We start from the raw sequence: 13,377 nt of genomic DNA on the forward strand, positions 1-13,377 counted from the left end.
ACCTAACCATACTAACCTATTATCAAACAAAAGAAACCTAATACCTGACCATACTAACATATTATCAAACAAAAGAAACATAATATCTTACCATACTAATCTATTATCAAACAAAAGAAACCTAATACCTGACCATACTAACCTATTATCAAACTAAGGAAACCTAATACCTGACCATACTAACCTATTATCAAACTAAGGAAACATAATACCTGACCACTAACCTATTATCAAACTAAGGAAACATAATACCTGACCATAGTAACCTATTATTGATGAATAAAAAGTTATACCGCAAGTGCATGGTGTCTGTTGTTAGCAAAGACTTAGCAAATATAGGTCGAATCCCACGGGGAGACATGTTTTATTAGTTTTTGCCCAATTATTATAAACTATCTCAATAAATGAAGAATGATTTAGAAATTAATTAATTAACTAAACTAAGACAATATTGAAAATAAGGTTGTTCTCAAATAAATAAAGTTTTAGGACATATGTTCGGTCCACCATGCTTATACCAATCCAAGAAATGCAAACAATTCATTATAAATAAACTAGATCGAATAATTAAAGCACTTGTAAATCCTACGGTCGGGAATTAACGCTTACGAATTAACATATGTAGTTCGGTCACTAACATAATCAAATTCGCCAATTGTAATTAAGCCTCTATGATCTTTCAATTCTAATTTTATTAGATAAATAATCAACTCATGATATTGGCCAATAACATGAATCAAACAATAAAGCACAAATCAATTGGAATCATTCAAACCCTAATTCATGAATTCATAAATAAATAAGCACAAACAATCAAGGTATAAACATGGCTTCCCTCACTCAGCCCTAGAAAATGACTACTCACTCATAATTGAAATAAACAAAACAAAAGAGATAAATAAACTAGAATTCATAATTAATAAAATAAAGAACGAAAGAACAAATGAAAATACCTCTAACAAAAAAAAAAAAAAAACACATGTTCCCATCCCATTACACTTCTCTATCTTATTCTTTAACCCAAGTGCCACATGTCTTCTTATATTATTAATATTTGAAGTTTTTTCTTTCATTAAACTTATACTTCATCTTCTATGCACACTTCATCTTCATCTCCTCTCTTCAATCCAACCTTTTCCTTTTCTCTCTTTAATTTTAGCCCCTCCACCTCCTTTATTTAAGCCTTAAATTCAATTAAAATACCAACAATTTAATTTCTTTAATCATATATTCGATTACACATTATACCTATAAATTTATAATGACTTATTGATATTTCCTCGCTCATCTCTCAATGCAATTTTCTGTAAATAACCCGTGCATTGTATGGGCCAAAAGGCTAGTTATATTCAAAACATTAACTATATTTATTTTCATAATTTGCTATCACCCATGATGAATTTGGATTGGAACAAGCGAAACTACTCGTTTTTTTAATGAAGCTGACGACATTCCATTACTTGTAATAAAAGGGTTTACTTTTTTTAGGAACCTTATAAGTTTAGAATGGACGACTACCCTACCCATGATACACCTAAATGACGCCAGAACGCGGTATTAGGACATGCATTGATCCATGACATGAAGCAAGTTGTGACGAATACACATTTGGTAACTCAAACTATTCATGTAACCTTGGGATGGGTGTGGGCAATTGGCAAGAGGACTATAGAAAAAGAGTACAATGATAACAATAATAATGGGCTAACCCAAAGTAAGCTCTAGAGTAGCACACTTTCCTCTTCTTCCCTTCCTTCATTACCCTTTTCCTTTTCTCTTCTTACTTGCTCTTTTACTGGGTTTGGCTGTCCGAAAAACTTCCCAAAAGATCTACCAAAGATTGTACTCTTGCTTAAACTTTCATACCAGCTTCAATCAATCAATCACCAAGTTGGGAGTTTGTTCTACCATTTTCTCTCTCATCCTCCAACTTAAAGATCTAACTAGAAGCTTTTTGGGGATAATCGAGTTCAAACCCTAGTTAGCTGAGCTTTGCTGAAAAATGGGTTTTTTGTTGGAGTGAAGTTTTCACCATTTTTAGAGGTTTTTGAGTAGCTGAAGAAGCTTCATTTTTCTGGGTTTTTGATTTTGGTGGGTCGGAGTGAAAGATCTGGGGCGCATGAAGCAGAGAAGGGTGGATTTTTGCAGTGGAACTGGGTTTGGTTGAAATCATTTTATTGCCCTTTTTTGGGAAATCTTAGGTGGGTTTTTGGAGGGGGGGTGGGGGTGGTGGAGGGAAGAATTTAGTTTTTTTTTCTTCAATTTTTTTTTTTTAAAAAAATTTTCCCCTATTTTTTTGGGTTTTTTTGATTGATTTTGCAAAATGAGGTTGTCACCTTCAGCTTTCCCTCATCAACCCGAGGAAGGTAAGCTGATTTCTAGTTTTCCTTTAATTTTTGTAGATTTTTTGAAGTTTTCATGCTTTGCAATTTGCATAGATTATTACCAAGTGATGAAAGTTAATCGAGTAGAGTATTTGCTACTTACTATTGACAGTTACTTCAACTAAGCCTTAAATGTGTAGTGTTGCTCGGTTGGTTGTTTGCGTTTTGTCGGGTTTGTGTTGCTGGATTAGTTTAGTTTGAGGTGTTTTCACTTGCTGTCAGGCTGATTGTACTAGTTTTATGTATTTTTTGAATTGTAATTGGGGAGCAAAATTCGTGCTAGGGGATGATTGCTGGCAAATTAAGGGGCTTGTATGTCTTATAGTTGCTAATCTATGAGGTTTTTATGTTTAGCATAGTCACTCTTTACGTGAGACTCATTGCAGTTGATAAATGATTAGATTTTGTTGCCTTAATTTCAAGTTATATTCATCATCTCTTAGCTTGATAAGTGATTAGATTTTGTTGCCAATTCTGATGAACAAGTAGATACTTCGTAAAGAAACCAGCATTTTGACCTTAAGAGGATTCAAAGCCTTTGGACAGCATGTGTTCATTCTTTCAGCTTCCTTTCCCCATTATATTAAGGGTTTGGTTTAGGTCTCCTTTGCGTTATAGTGATAAGAAGTTGAAAATAGGCAGAATGCAAATGATAGCAGTTGCTGAACCACTTTTGTTGATGGTTCCTGGCTGACTGGCTGTCATCATGGCCACAGTATGCTAAATAACCTTTACAATGCACTCGCTATGTGCCCAAGACTTATGCTACTTCTTTTGGTAGATGTCAAAAAGTTGTTTCTTCCTATATCATGTACTCTTCTAGGTTATGTAGTAGAATCATCAATTGTGGGAGTAGAATCATCAATTGTGGCTGATGTAACTATGTACCTGGCTTTTTGCTGTCTCTGCTAGTTATGAAGCAATGCATCTTTCATTACATCTGACCTTTGGCCAAAATTTTATTTTCAGGCGAGAAGAAAGTTTTGAATTCAGAACTGTGGCATGCATGCGCTGGTCCATTAGTCTCCTTGCCCCCTGTGGGAAGCCGTGTTGTATATTTTCCTCAGGGTCATAGTGAGCAGGTTAGTCGTTGTAAGATGTTTGACATTATTATTCATCTTGGCATAAGATCTGAAAAACCATTATGGGTTCTTTTTCCATGGTCTTATTTCTATACATCTGTACTCTCCTTCCTTCTTCCAATATCCCCTACTTGGAGATGTGGATAATAACTAAAAAAGGCCCTCCATTTAACCTTCTGAAACAATAAAGCTACAAAATTGTTGCATTAAGGTTATGTTGAATGTCTTATTATCTGCTACTACTTCAAGGGCACACGGTCTGGTTCCTGGATTTGAATTTTTCAGTAGTCCTCTACTTTGTTGCTAATGGATGCTGAAAGTTAAATGTTTAGGTTTTGCTTCTGCTGTACATCGTAGTAATTATATCATCCTACATGCTGTTAGTGAATATTCCTTATCTTTTATTATCAATTTTTTTAAGGCGTGGGGGAAGAGGATGATATTATTGGGTGAATTACAATCTACAAATTATATGTTAGCTTTCTCAAAAAAATGCAATATTAAACGCTTTGCTGATTTGGTCTGACTGCTCATTTTGTCTGACAATATTTGGAAGTATCTGCAGGTTGCAGCTTCAACTAACAAAGAAGTAGATGCTCATATTCCTAATTATCCTAGCTTGCCTGCCCAACTTATTTGTCAGCTTCATGACGTGACCATGCATGTAAGTGCTTTTTATTAGGTACTTGTACGTATAATTATTTGTGCCAGCTGCTTCTAAGGTTCATATTTATGATTACAGGCAGATGTGGAGACAGATGAAGTATATGCTCAGATGACCTTGCAACCCCTGACTCTGGTATTTTGTTTTCTATGTAACATGTGGAAATTTCTGTTTTGTGTTTCTCTGCACTGGTAGTTGGTAAAAGAATTGTTATTTTTGTAGCAAGAGCAAAAAGATGTCTGTCTCCTACCTGCAGAATTGGGCACTCCCAGCAAACAGCCAACTAATTATTTCTGTAAAACATTGACTGCAAGTGACACTAGTACTCATGGAGGATTTTCTGTTCCTCGTAGGGCAGCTGAAAAAGTCTTTCCTCCCCTTGTAAGTGCTTTTCTGTAGTTATCTGGCTTCTTAGTCTCCTCTTTGCTTGTTTACTCTGCGCATCAATTTTAATCGTCAATCTGACATTTGACAGGATTACACCCAGCTACCTCCTGCTCAAGAATTGATTGCTAGGGATCTGCATGATAATGAATGGAAATTTAGACACATCTTTCGGGGTAAGCATATATGCCTTGACTTCCAGATGCTATCAGTGGCAGATAGTTGTAGTCTAGTATAAAGAGATTGGTTTTTTCTTTCAGTGATCCTATGGAGATGGCATTGTTGGATCCTAATGTCTATGTTATTTGGACCCTTCATTTCACCACATCAATTGGCCCAAAATCATGAAAAATTTCATGAAATAGCCTAATCTGACCCTTACAAGTATTCATGTCCAACATTAGACTGAAGTTGGAGTAACATACATGTGTTTTCATTAGTTAAACCACTAGTTGTCATGTGTTGTAGAATTGCAGTATATTTTGGTTGGCATCAACTCATCAAGTATGAATAATGGATTGTACTTGTGGACCAGATTTGCAAAAAATTTGATTATTGAAGCAAGTGAATTCCTTTCAATGTCTGGTAAAACACTAATACATCAAAACATGGCCTGATTTCATCTTTGAATGTTGACTTGTCAATGCAGGGCAGCCTAAGAGGCACCTTCTTACCACTGGGTGGAGTGTCTTTGTCAGCGCTAAAAGACTAGTTGCTGGGGATTCTGTCATTTTCATTTGGTAAGTGCATCTTCTTATTTGCCATTGGCCCATTGCTAGTTTTTATGTGCACTTTGTTCAGTTATCTTTTGGCATTCAAAATTGATAAAATCAATCAATCAATCAACCAAAGACTTATCAAAATTGATAAAAATGTTACCAAAAAGAAAACAATATGTTAAGGTTCAAGAAACACTTTGCGTAGCTCATTTTTTGGTCCAAGTAAAGCTGGTGCCTTGGAATTTTTCTTTGAGAAACATATATTCATGAACTGCTTCCGAATGAAGCTTTCTATTGCCACATATGCAAGCTATAATTCATATTTGTTGATTATCATATGGTATTCTCCATCAGGAATGAGAAGAATCAGTTACTCCTTGGCATTCGGCGTGCTAATCGTCCACAAACTGTGATGCCTTCATCAGTATTATCAAGTGATAGCATGCATATAGGTCTTCTTGCTGCAGCGGCTCACGCAGCTTCTACAAACAGCCGTTTCACAGTATTTTTTAATCCCAGGTATAAGTTTGTACTTTTACAAACATCTCATAGAATTGTTGGTGCTCTTGATTGGTAAAATAAATTCTTTCTTGTAATTTCTCCAGGGCTAGCCCTTCTGAATTTGTGGTTCCGTTAGCAAAGTATGTCAAAGCTGTCTACCATACCCGTGTCTCTGTTGGCATGCGATTTCGGATGCTGTTTGAAACAGAAGAATCAAGTGTTCGCAGGTATGTGCATAGCCTGGATGATTATTTCTGGCAAATTCAAACACACACACTATAATTTGCCTTGTTAATTGCCTCGTCAAAGATCCTAAGTTTCACACACTAAAATTTTCATCATAAAGAATATCCCAAAACCCAATTCAAGTTGGACAATAAAGCACTTCAGTTTAAATATCGAATGGAATGCTAATGATGACCAAAAAAAAAAAAAAAATAAGCTTTTAAATATAGGTACAACATATGGTAGATAAAGAACTTATCTGGGGCTAACACAGTAACACTTCATGCAACATGATCTCTGGTCTCATTTATAAAGTTAATGGTCATTATCAGATCCTCTTGAAGGGATTTATTACAAAGAATAGCATAATCTGTTTCTTGAAATTTGAAGGAACAATCATTCCAAAGTGATCTTCAATAAACTCATCTACTTGATCTTATGGGCAATTTTATAATTTTCTCTGCTACTGTACATTGATTCAAGATTAATGGACATTGTTGAAACTTGGGAGTACTTACCAGTTGCCCATTGTCGTTGGTTATTGCGGTCCCTTTTTTGGGGGGTTAAGGAGACTAAATATTGTATAGTCACTTATACTGCTCTGAATACTATATACTCTGGCAGCTGTCACAAATTTTCCATATGTGGAAAGTTATTTAGGGGATATGGATTGAGCAGAGGATTTAGATGTATGCATCTGTATTTCTGCAAGACTACAATGTATAGAGGTTTTTTCTTAAAGGCTGCTGATTCAAAAGCCATAGTTAGGCTGCCATTTCATGACAAATGAGTTCAGTGGATAATAGAGAAGGTACAGATAGAGGTGAAAATTTTCACACAAGTTAATAAAGAAAGTAGTATTATAGGATGTATCTTTATTAAAGCAGACTGATTGTTGTGACTTTATAACTGAACTTCTCATGAGACCTCAGGGTTTATGGTACTTGATGTGTAGAAGGCTCATATGTAGAGTTGTTTGGTATTTCAGTTAAAACTTTCAAACTACTTTTTTTTTTTTTTTAAAGATTGTTAGCAAAGTCGTAGTGGCTGGTGGAAAGAAAGTCATTGATGAGTTCCATATTTTCTGTTTGGGTGGGACGCGTAGGGAGGGCTGGGATCTACCTGTTGCTTCCTCTGTCTCATAATTATTCCCTCTTTCCTATTTTGGGCTATTTCAAGAATAATTCACACTTTTGCTTCACATTAACTTTTCCTCCTCACTGTCGCATCAACCCTTTTCCTCTCTGCTGTCATTTATTGAATTTTCTATTCACAAAATAAAGATACAACAACAAAGCCTTAGTCCAAAATGATTTGGGGTCGGCTAAATCCTAAAAATTTGTGGCAAACCCAAAAGTAATTTTTTTTTTCCCTTTTCCACAAAGCCTTCTTCCTGTATTTAGATAAATTCAGATTCTTGTGTTGCAATTTGTTTTTCCAGATAAGATTGTGAGATGGGTTGTTGGATTGACATCACTTTCCATTGACATCTTTGTAATGTAGGTATATGGGCACAATTACGGGGATTAGTGATTTGGATCCTGTTCGTTGGCCAAACTCCCATTGGCGTTCAGTGAAGGTACGTCAAGTCTTCTCACTTCCTTCCTTTTAGATTATACGAAGTATTAAGCGATTTTTATTACCTCTGCAAGTAATTTTTCTCTGTATGTGTATTCTAGATCAATAATTCTCTGCTTTAGCATTGGGGGTATTAGTGTTAAACTTTGTGGTGTGGGTACTGATACACATTAACTGATTACTTGTATGCTTTTCTATTTGGATCTGACCTGGTCTGTGGCTAATATATTATAGGAAACTGGTCTGAGATGTGAGAACATTAAAAACATTATTCACTGAAAACTTCTGTACATACAGGTTGGCTGGGATGAGTCCACTGCTGGAGAAAGGCAGCCCCGGGTCTCTTTATGGGAGATTGAACCTTTGACTACGTTTCCTATGTATCCCTCTCCATTCCCACTAAGACTGAAGCGTCCATGGCCATCGGGTCTGCCATCCTTTCCAGGTTGGTTCATCTGCTTTTAGCTTGGCTGTAATTGTCTGTTTGATTTGTGTATCAGAAACTAACTCTTGTTCTCTGCTCTTGTCTGTGCACCTTCTCTTTTCAACTTTCTTTTTCGCTGTATATTTCATGGTTAGTTTTGAAGGATGGTGACATGGGCCTCAATTCTCCGCTTATGTGGCTCCAGAGAGAGGTTGGAGATCGTTGCATGTCATCCTTAAATTTCCAAGGTTATGGGCTCACACCCTGGATGCAACCAAGGCTGGACCCTGCTATGTTGGGCCTACAACCTGATATATTTCAAACAATGGCATCTGCTGCTTTACAAGATCCACGGGGCTTGGAGAAGCGTCCTAACCAATCTCTTCTCCAGTTCCAGCCAAATCAGAATGTGTCTTGCCAGCAGTCGTCCCTAACAAATCATTTGTTGCAGCAAGCTCAATCACAGCAGAACTTAGTTCCGAACTTTCAAGAAAACCAAAATGTGACTCACAATCAAGTCCAAGGTCAGCTCCTGCAGCAACAACTGCAAAATTCCCGTGCATATGATAACCATCAGCATCAGCAGCATCAGCAGCAGCAACAGCAGCAGCATCAGCAGCAGCAACAGCATCAGCAGCAGCAGCAGCAGCAGCAACAACAACAACAACAGCAGCTTCCACACTTTGAGCAACTACGAAGTCAGTTTTCTGATCAACAACAAATTCCAAAGGTTATTGGCAACAGCAAGACTCCTTCGTTTGGGTCATCAACTCAGGCCCTGCCTACATCCTTGGAAGCAATTTCTTCTGCATGCTCGCAGCAAATGTTCTCGAACTCGATCATGAACTCTGTTACTGCAGCTGGCATTTCTCCGATGCATAGTTTATTGAATTCATTCTCACACGATGGGAGATCCCGACAAATTAATATACCTGTCTCTAACCCTTTGGTATCTTCTACTCCCTTATTATCGAAGCGAGTTGCAGTTGAACCTCCTCAGCTTTCTTCTAGTACTGCCCCGTGCTCGTTGCCTCAAGTTGAAGAGCTAGGAGGGACACAAACTAGGATCTCTGATCTCTCTTCTTTGTTACCACCTTTGCCCGGTAGGGAATTTTCTATATACCAAGGGATTGGTGATACACAGAACAATATATTATTTGGGGTGAATGCTCAGCAGAATGAGCTGGCGAACCTCAGAAGTAGTAACAATGAGAATGACTCATTGTCCATGCCGTTTGCTTGTTCCAGTTTTCCAAGTGCTGCCGGGACTGATTTTTCACCTGCTTCTGATATGATGACTGCTAGTTGTGTTGATGAATCAGGGTTCTTGCAGTCATCGGAAAATGATGATCAAGCGAACCCACCTAGTGGAACCTTTGTAAAGGTGAGTCTTTTAGTCTTGGAATTTTTTAATCGTGTAACTAATGACCTTTTGTACTGTAGCCTCTGAACTTAAAGCTGTTCTTTTACACTTATACATGCTAGAATATAGCCTATAGGAGATGCTATAAATGATGAGCTAATGACTGTTATGATTTCTGTAAATAAGATTTTGAAGAGAGCATACGTGAAGTCAAAAGAAAGAAAAGAGGAAGAGGAAAGAAGGGAATTATAGGAGATTCACATTGCATCTCCTACAATTCTGCTCCTCTATAACCTTAATGCATCTTATCTATCAACTAAATGAGAACCTTGAGAATATATTTTTGGCTGTTTCGGAAATGAATTTGGGGCTCTGTCCAGAAGTTGTTGGTTTAGAATAAGATTCAATTAACGAGCCAGTTTTAAGATGCATATAAAAAAATACACTTGAAAATGAATTGGTTGAGGCTTTTTACACTTGAGGTACAGTGGGCATGTCTAGCATCTTTTGGGATTTACTTGCATGTATTTTGATAGTTTTGGAAGAGTTAAGAGGATATTTATGGAGATTAGCTTGCTTGGCCATGGTGTGAGACCTATGTCTGGATAAATGGAAAAAATTCTTAACTTTCTTCTAGCTGTGTTGCTTTTTAGATAGTCACTAGCCTCATTACCACTTCTCATTACAACTTTCTCTCATACTTTAGTTTCTTGCAAGCAACTATAATCTTGTTCGTTTATTGGGACTTATAAAGTTCTTGTGTGACAGGTTCAGAAATTGGGGTCCCTTGGGCGATCACTGGATATATCTAAATTTAGCAGTTATCATGAACTGCGCAGTGAACTTGCTCATTTGTTTGGCTTAGAAGGCCAACTGGAGGATCCCCTGAGATCAGGCTGGCAGCTTGTATTTGTTGACCGTGAGAATGACGTTCTCCTGCTTGGCGATGACCCCTGGCCGTAAGTTCTTAATCTTTTTTGAGCAATTCCCACTGGCTGAATATTTTTGGCCCATTGTTCCCTGGTAAAATCCTCTTTCAATTGTTGTTTTTTCGAACATAATCAACAGAAATAATCTCCCTGAACCACATGGGCGAGGCAAGAAAGGGAAGGCTTAAATCGTTTCTTTTTTCTTTTCTTTTTGTGTTTGGAAATGCAAATGCAAATGAACTTGCAACCTGGCTTACATCCTCGTGTGGATATTAACTTTTTTTAGGATATAATATGCTTTTAAATTTTGGTGTTGTGAGGATATGCTAGCTCATACAATAGCTGATTTTCTCTTCAACTTCAAATAAAAAATATTCAGTACAAATCATATAATCAGCAAAACTTAGTTTTGATTATCAAAACCCAATTTTAATCATTAATAATCAGTAATTGCATGAAAGAAAACACAAGAGGATAGTGCCTTAGTGGTTATATTCTTATCTATGTATGGTGTATTTCATGATTTTATGTTTACTTGATTCATCTGTTTAACCAAACAATGCAATTCCTTTTTCAGGGAGTTCGTAAACAATGTGGGGTACATCAAGATCCTATCCCCTCAAGAAGTGCAGCAGATGGGCAAAGATGGCCTTGAATTTCCAAATTCGATATCAAGGCCCAAGCACCAAAACAGCTTCAACAGCTGTGATGACTACACACTTCAACAGGACTTGAGACACAATAGCAATGGGATGGCATCTGTAACCTCTCTTGATTACTGATGACTGGTGCCAATTGCTGAGGATGTACTACCTACATGAAAACCATCGAGCTCGGATAAGGTGGCTTACAAGCAGATGCCTAAAATGTGTATCTTCGCCCTTAGCCCGGAACTCCCTATTTCATTATCCAACTGGGCTTTTGTGGAATCGAACTGTGTTTATCAGCTAATTTTAAGGTAATAGCGCATAACGCGACTGGCAGAACATTGTAAATTATCCTGTGTGATGTCCCTGAACTACTGTTGGGCGAGTCACGCGACTTCCTCTCTGCAGGGCAGTATTGCAGATGTAACTTCAACACTTCCATCATTGTATTATTGTTGTAGCTAGTATGTTTGTTGTCAGAAGCTTAATTAATATTTGCAGGTGCTTATTGTCAGAGAATCACCTGCTCCATTAAAAGCTCCCCTATATTATATTCATTAATATGCAGCAGAGTTCACATACAGGTAGACTTGAGAAGTTAAGATGTTAGTATATCTCTCTCATTTTCTTTTCTTTTTTTTTTCGGGGGTGGGGATGTTGATGCGTTGGCGGGGCGATTAGAGTGTCATACTTGGTGCAATTTTTGTTAAGGACTTTTATCAGTTTAGATGAACCAAAAACATGCAAATGTTAGCCGTAAGCTGGAGACTATGCATGAAGGGCTCAAATGCAAGCTAATCCTTGGACTCTCGTGTCTTGATACTATGGCCTTTCTCTTCAACCAATATTGGATGCTCTCTTTTTCTCCCATCTACGGAGTATATTTCTCCTTTGACAGGAGTTTACAAATCTGGTTGAGGGCACCTTTTTCTTCTAAATTTCAACCCAAATTTCGAAACTACTAATCAATTTTGATAAACAATGAACTAGTGAAGAGGTAAAAGTTGTTACTCAAATCAACAGCATAGTTGTATTGAAATTTGGTATCTGATAATAGGATGAGTATCCAAAATCTGAAAAATTATACGATTTCACATAGTTGTAGAGTCCCCTATAGAAGGTGAAAAGGCCGAAGGTTGTGTGATTGGAGACGGTAGGGATACGGAGTATTTGCTTGGCTCCTTATCTTTCTCTTTTGTTGGAGAAACAATCTTAATGATCTCTTTATCGAACAACCAGGAAGACCATGAAGTTGAAGTTTTAGGAAGAATGTGGCCATGTTTGCTCCGATTCCAGACATCGTCTTCACCATTCTCTCTACGTCGTGTGTTGCTGACCATAAAATTGCTCTTGCCTGCATACATGTGAATGGTTACACCACAAGTCTACAATTGAGCCATTAGGAATAACTTTGTTCTCTAAAAGAAGGTAAGTACTACATGCGCTATTGAACTAAATTCGAGGGCTAACCCGTGGAGTAGCTATGTACCTGTAATTCGGTTGCATCCAAAACACAAACACGGCCGTTGTAGAATATCATCTGTTGATCCTTCTCATCTTCTTTCATACTAACATATGAATCGTTTGTACAACATTTCATCAAACACAATTTCTTACAACAATGGTAATGAATAACTCATACTAGAAATACAAGTAATAATATGTAACATAGGATCGAGTTACTATGGATCGTGACAACACATGTAATTTTGAAATAATAGCTACGGAGTATACATTTTATGAAAAAAAACATATGTAATGTCGTGTTAAATTCTATCTTGTCTATGACAGTCACATAAGCGATATAGATTTATGAGTTATATTTATGTATGTCATTAATTAATGCACGGTTGTTTTTTAGTAATCAAGATTGATCCAAGGAAAGAATTTGAAGTGAAACTTACTTGAAATCATGCCAAGAATTAGAAGAAAAAGCTGGTGAATGAAGCAAGCTTAGATTCAAGTGATTTCCATGAATCCTCCCCATTATAGGAAAAATGCACTTTTAGAGAGAGAAATTGTAGAGAAAGTTATTAGCTTGAAATACAAAATAAGGTGTAGGGAAAAGTGAATATATTATACAAACATTTATTTAGAACAAGTGGTTGTTCAAAGCTTTGTATAGTTAAACAAGAAATTGAATCAAAGAGAAAAAGTAAGTGCAAAGTGCAAAAAAAGAATTACGTCAAAATGAAGGTTTGGAAAATTGGAAGAAAGGTTTTAATTTGGGCATGAGCTACACGTTGTTTAGCAATTGTTATTACATTATACTATTTCTCAAACATGTAAACTTTTAAGTTCCTTTTTGTCAATTTTATTGGTTGGATATTTATAATTTTTCTAAAGGGGAATGCTATTGGAGATATTACGGATTTTTTTTTTACCTATGAGACATATTCGGTAAAATCCGTTGTTGTAGCCTTGCACTAGTTGGTAGTTGTGAAAGTAGATGTTAGTTGTGAAAGTAGATGGTATCT

General features: G+C 36.8%; 2 protein-coding genes across 2 annotated transcripts; one reads left to right on the plus strand and one right to left on the minus strand.

Moving 5' to 3' along the window:
• Positions 1-1,698: 1,698 nt before the first annotated feature.
• LOC110691953 (auxin response factor 6-like) lies at positions 1,699-11,437 on the plus strand. The gene is made up of 14 exons (XM_021868935.1): positions 1,699-2,366; positions 3,354-3,466; positions 4,032-4,130; positions 4,209-4,265; positions 4,353-4,511; positions 4,606-4,690; positions 5,164-5,254; positions 5,588-5,752; positions 5,839-5,961; positions 7,463-7,538; positions 7,835-7,982; positions 8,117-9,345; positions 10,093-10,283; positions 10,831-11,437. Exons 1-14 carry the CDS (start codon positions 2,324-2,326, stop codon positions 11,033-11,035), a joined length of 2,784 nt encoding a protein of 927 aa, XP_021724627.1. The 5' UTR covers positions 1,699-2,323; the 3' UTR covers positions 11,036-11,437.
• A 155-nt stretch (positions 11,438-11,592) lies between these two features.
• On the minus strand, positions 11,593-12,955 carry LOC110691954 (protein TIFY 5A-like). The gene is made up of 3 exons (XM_021868936.1): positions 12,805-12,955; positions 12,390-12,468; positions 11,593-12,254 (listed from the first exon to the last, which is right to left on the minus strand). The coding sequence occupies exons 1-3, from the start codon at positions 12,885-12,887 to the stop codon at positions 12,012-12,014; spliced, it is 405 nt and encodes a 134-aa protein (XP_021724628.1). The 5' UTR covers positions 12,888-12,955; the 3' UTR covers positions 11,593-12,011.
• Positions 12,956-13,377: the final 422 nt, after the last annotated feature.

The sequence above is a fragment of the Chenopodium quinoa genome, unplaced genomic scaffold (assembly GCF_001683475.1).
Source record: "Chenopodium quinoa cultivar QQ74 unplaced genomic scaffold, ASM168347v1, whole genome shotgun sequence".
Lineage (NCBI taxonomy): Eukaryota > Viridiplantae > Streptophyta > Magnoliopsida > Caryophyllales > Amaranthaceae > Chenopodium > Chenopodium quinoa.

Excerpts from the sequence above, each read along its gene's own strand:
- LOC110691953 (XM_021868935.1), top strand. The coding sequence starts at position 2,324 with ATGAGGTTGTCACCTTCAGCTTTCCCTCATCAACCCGAGGAAG. Across the intron at positions 4,266-4,352 it reads CCTTGCAACCCCTGACTCTG|CAAGAGCAAAAAGATGTCTG; the intron begins GTATTTTGTTTT and ends TTATTTTTGTAG. Across the intron at positions 4,691-5,163 it reads ATTTAGACACATCTTTCGGG|GGCAGCCTAAGAGGCACCTT; the intron begins GTAAGCATATAT and ends TTGTCAATGCAG.
- LOC110691954 (XM_021868936.1), bottom strand. The coding sequence starts at position 12,887 with ATGGGGAGGATTCATGGAAATCACTTGAATCTAAGCTTGCTTCATTCA. Across the intron at positions 12,469-12,804 it reads AATTCTTGGCATGATTTCAA|TATGAAAGAAGATGAGAAGG; the intron begins GTAAGTTTCACT and ends TTCATATGTTAG. Across the intron at positions 12,255-12,389 it reads TGGATGCAACCGAATTACAG|GCAAGAGCAATTTTATGGTC; the intron begins GTACATAGCTAC and ends ACATGTATGCAG.